Raw genomic sequence first — 1,575 nt, forward strand, 5'->3', positions numbered from 1 at the left:
AGCTGCTGCTGCCGCTGCTGCTGCTGCTGCTGCCGCTGCTCCTTCTCCTCCTCCTGCACCCACTCAAGGCTCCGGAACCCCGGGCTGCAACAACAGCCTCAACCTCCCCCCCGGCTCCAACAGCAACCCTGCAGCCGGCTCGGTCACCAACAGCCGGTCGCAGGGGAACCTGCGTCTAGGAACGGACCCCGGATTCGTCGCCTCCACCTCCCCTTCCGCCTCCCTCCTCGGCATGTCCGGAGGGGGGCTCGCCTCTGGACCCGAGGCCCCGGGCTCCACGATGAGGCGGCGGTGGGAGGCGGGGAGGCCGTCGGTGGACGGCGACACGCTGCTACCCACTACCGGCCCAAGCAACGGCGGTGGCGGCGGCGGAGCTGGGGGCGGAGCTGGCGGCGGCGGCGGCGGCGGCGGCGGCGACGAGTCCCCTGGCACCGCTGCCCTAGTGAACCAATTTCTCAGTGGGTTTGCGGACCTGTCTGACCCCCAGCTGGCGGAGCTGTGGGCTGGTCACCCGGAGTGGTCGCTGCTGCAGGACAGGAGGCTGGCGGACGTGGCACAGGTGGGGTTGGGGTTATATTTTGACACGAGGGCTTCGAGGTCTCCTTCCTCGCCAACGGTTAACACACCGAATGGGCCCAGTTCGGTAGTTGGTAGTTGGTAGCTGGTAGTTGGGGTCTACCCTGGGGGGTGGGGGGTTAGCGGAACCTGCTGCGGCCTGTAGGGGGGTTCCTGCTGGGGTACCATGGGTCGGCAATACCAACCGCCCCCGGGGGCCTTAAAGTGCATTGCGTGTCGAGTGTGCAGGGCTCTGAATCCAACATGAGTTTGGGAGTTAATGGCTTGGGAGGTCGGGCGAAGCACTGGTGGGGTGGTGGTTGGTTGAAAGGCTGACGCGTGGTTTCGGAGCTAGGGTATTGTGAGGGGGTAAGGGGGCAGGATAGGTGGGTCTTTGCAGCCCACCGGATGATCCTTCGCCACCCGCGAGGTGATGTATTGCCTGTGTTGCTCGGTAGTTAACTGCAACTGTTATCATGACACTGATGCTGCTGCTGCTGCTGATGATGATGATGATGATCACAACACTGTTTGTCGCGGTTGCTTTCCGCTGCTGGTGCTGGTGCTGCTGCTGCTGCTGCTGCTGGTGCTGCTGCTGGTGCTGCTGCTGGTGCTGCTGCTGGTGCTGCTGCTGGTGGTATGCTCTCGCAGCTTCGCACCCGGTTGGCCATCCAGGCGGCAAACGACCGGGTGCTCGACAGAGACAACTTCCTCTTTTGAGCGCCTTGACCATCCACTTGATGCGACCTCGGCCTCCTTGGGAAGGGAGGGCTACCCCTTCCAAGGGTTGTTCCTGCGGGCGCCAGTACTGGGCGGCCCCGCCCCCTCCTCCTCCCCTTCCCTCTCCTCCTGGCCCAACCCCTGGGGCCCGGGGGGGGAGTGGAGAGGAGGAAAGGCCGCGGAGTGGTGAGACATGGCAGCTGGGGGAGGCAATCGTTACGGAAGGAGCGAGGGAGGGGGAAGTTCACGGAGAGTCAGGGAGAGGGAGAGGTCGATTGGGTGGGAAGAAAAAAGGTGACC

The 1,575-nt window shown here is 64.5% G+C and overlaps 1 protein-coding gene across 1 annotated transcript in view; it reads left to right on the top strand.

Moving 5' to 3' along the window:
* Positions 1-1,275, top strand: part of VOLCADRAFT_119779 (uncharacterized protein) — a gene marked incomplete at both ends in the record, with an annotated part of 15,988 nt that extends 14,713 nt beyond the window's left edge. The window contains 2 exons of the mRNA XM_002957739.1: positions 164-559; positions 1,207-1,275. Coding sequence (XP_002957785.1) covers positions 164-559; positions 1,207-1,275 — 465 coding nt within the window. The remainder of the gene's footprint in view (positions 1-163; positions 560-1,206) is intronic.
* Between the last annotated feature and the right edge of the window lie 300 nt (positions 1,276-1,575).

Source organism: Volvox carteri (assembly GCF_000143455.1).
Source record: "Volvox carteri f. nagariensis unplaced genomic scaffold VOLCAscaffold_79, whole genome shotgun sequence".
Classification (NCBI taxonomy): Eukaryota; Viridiplantae; Chlorophyta; class Chlorophyceae; order Chlamydomonadales; family Volvocaceae; genus Volvox; species Volvox carteri.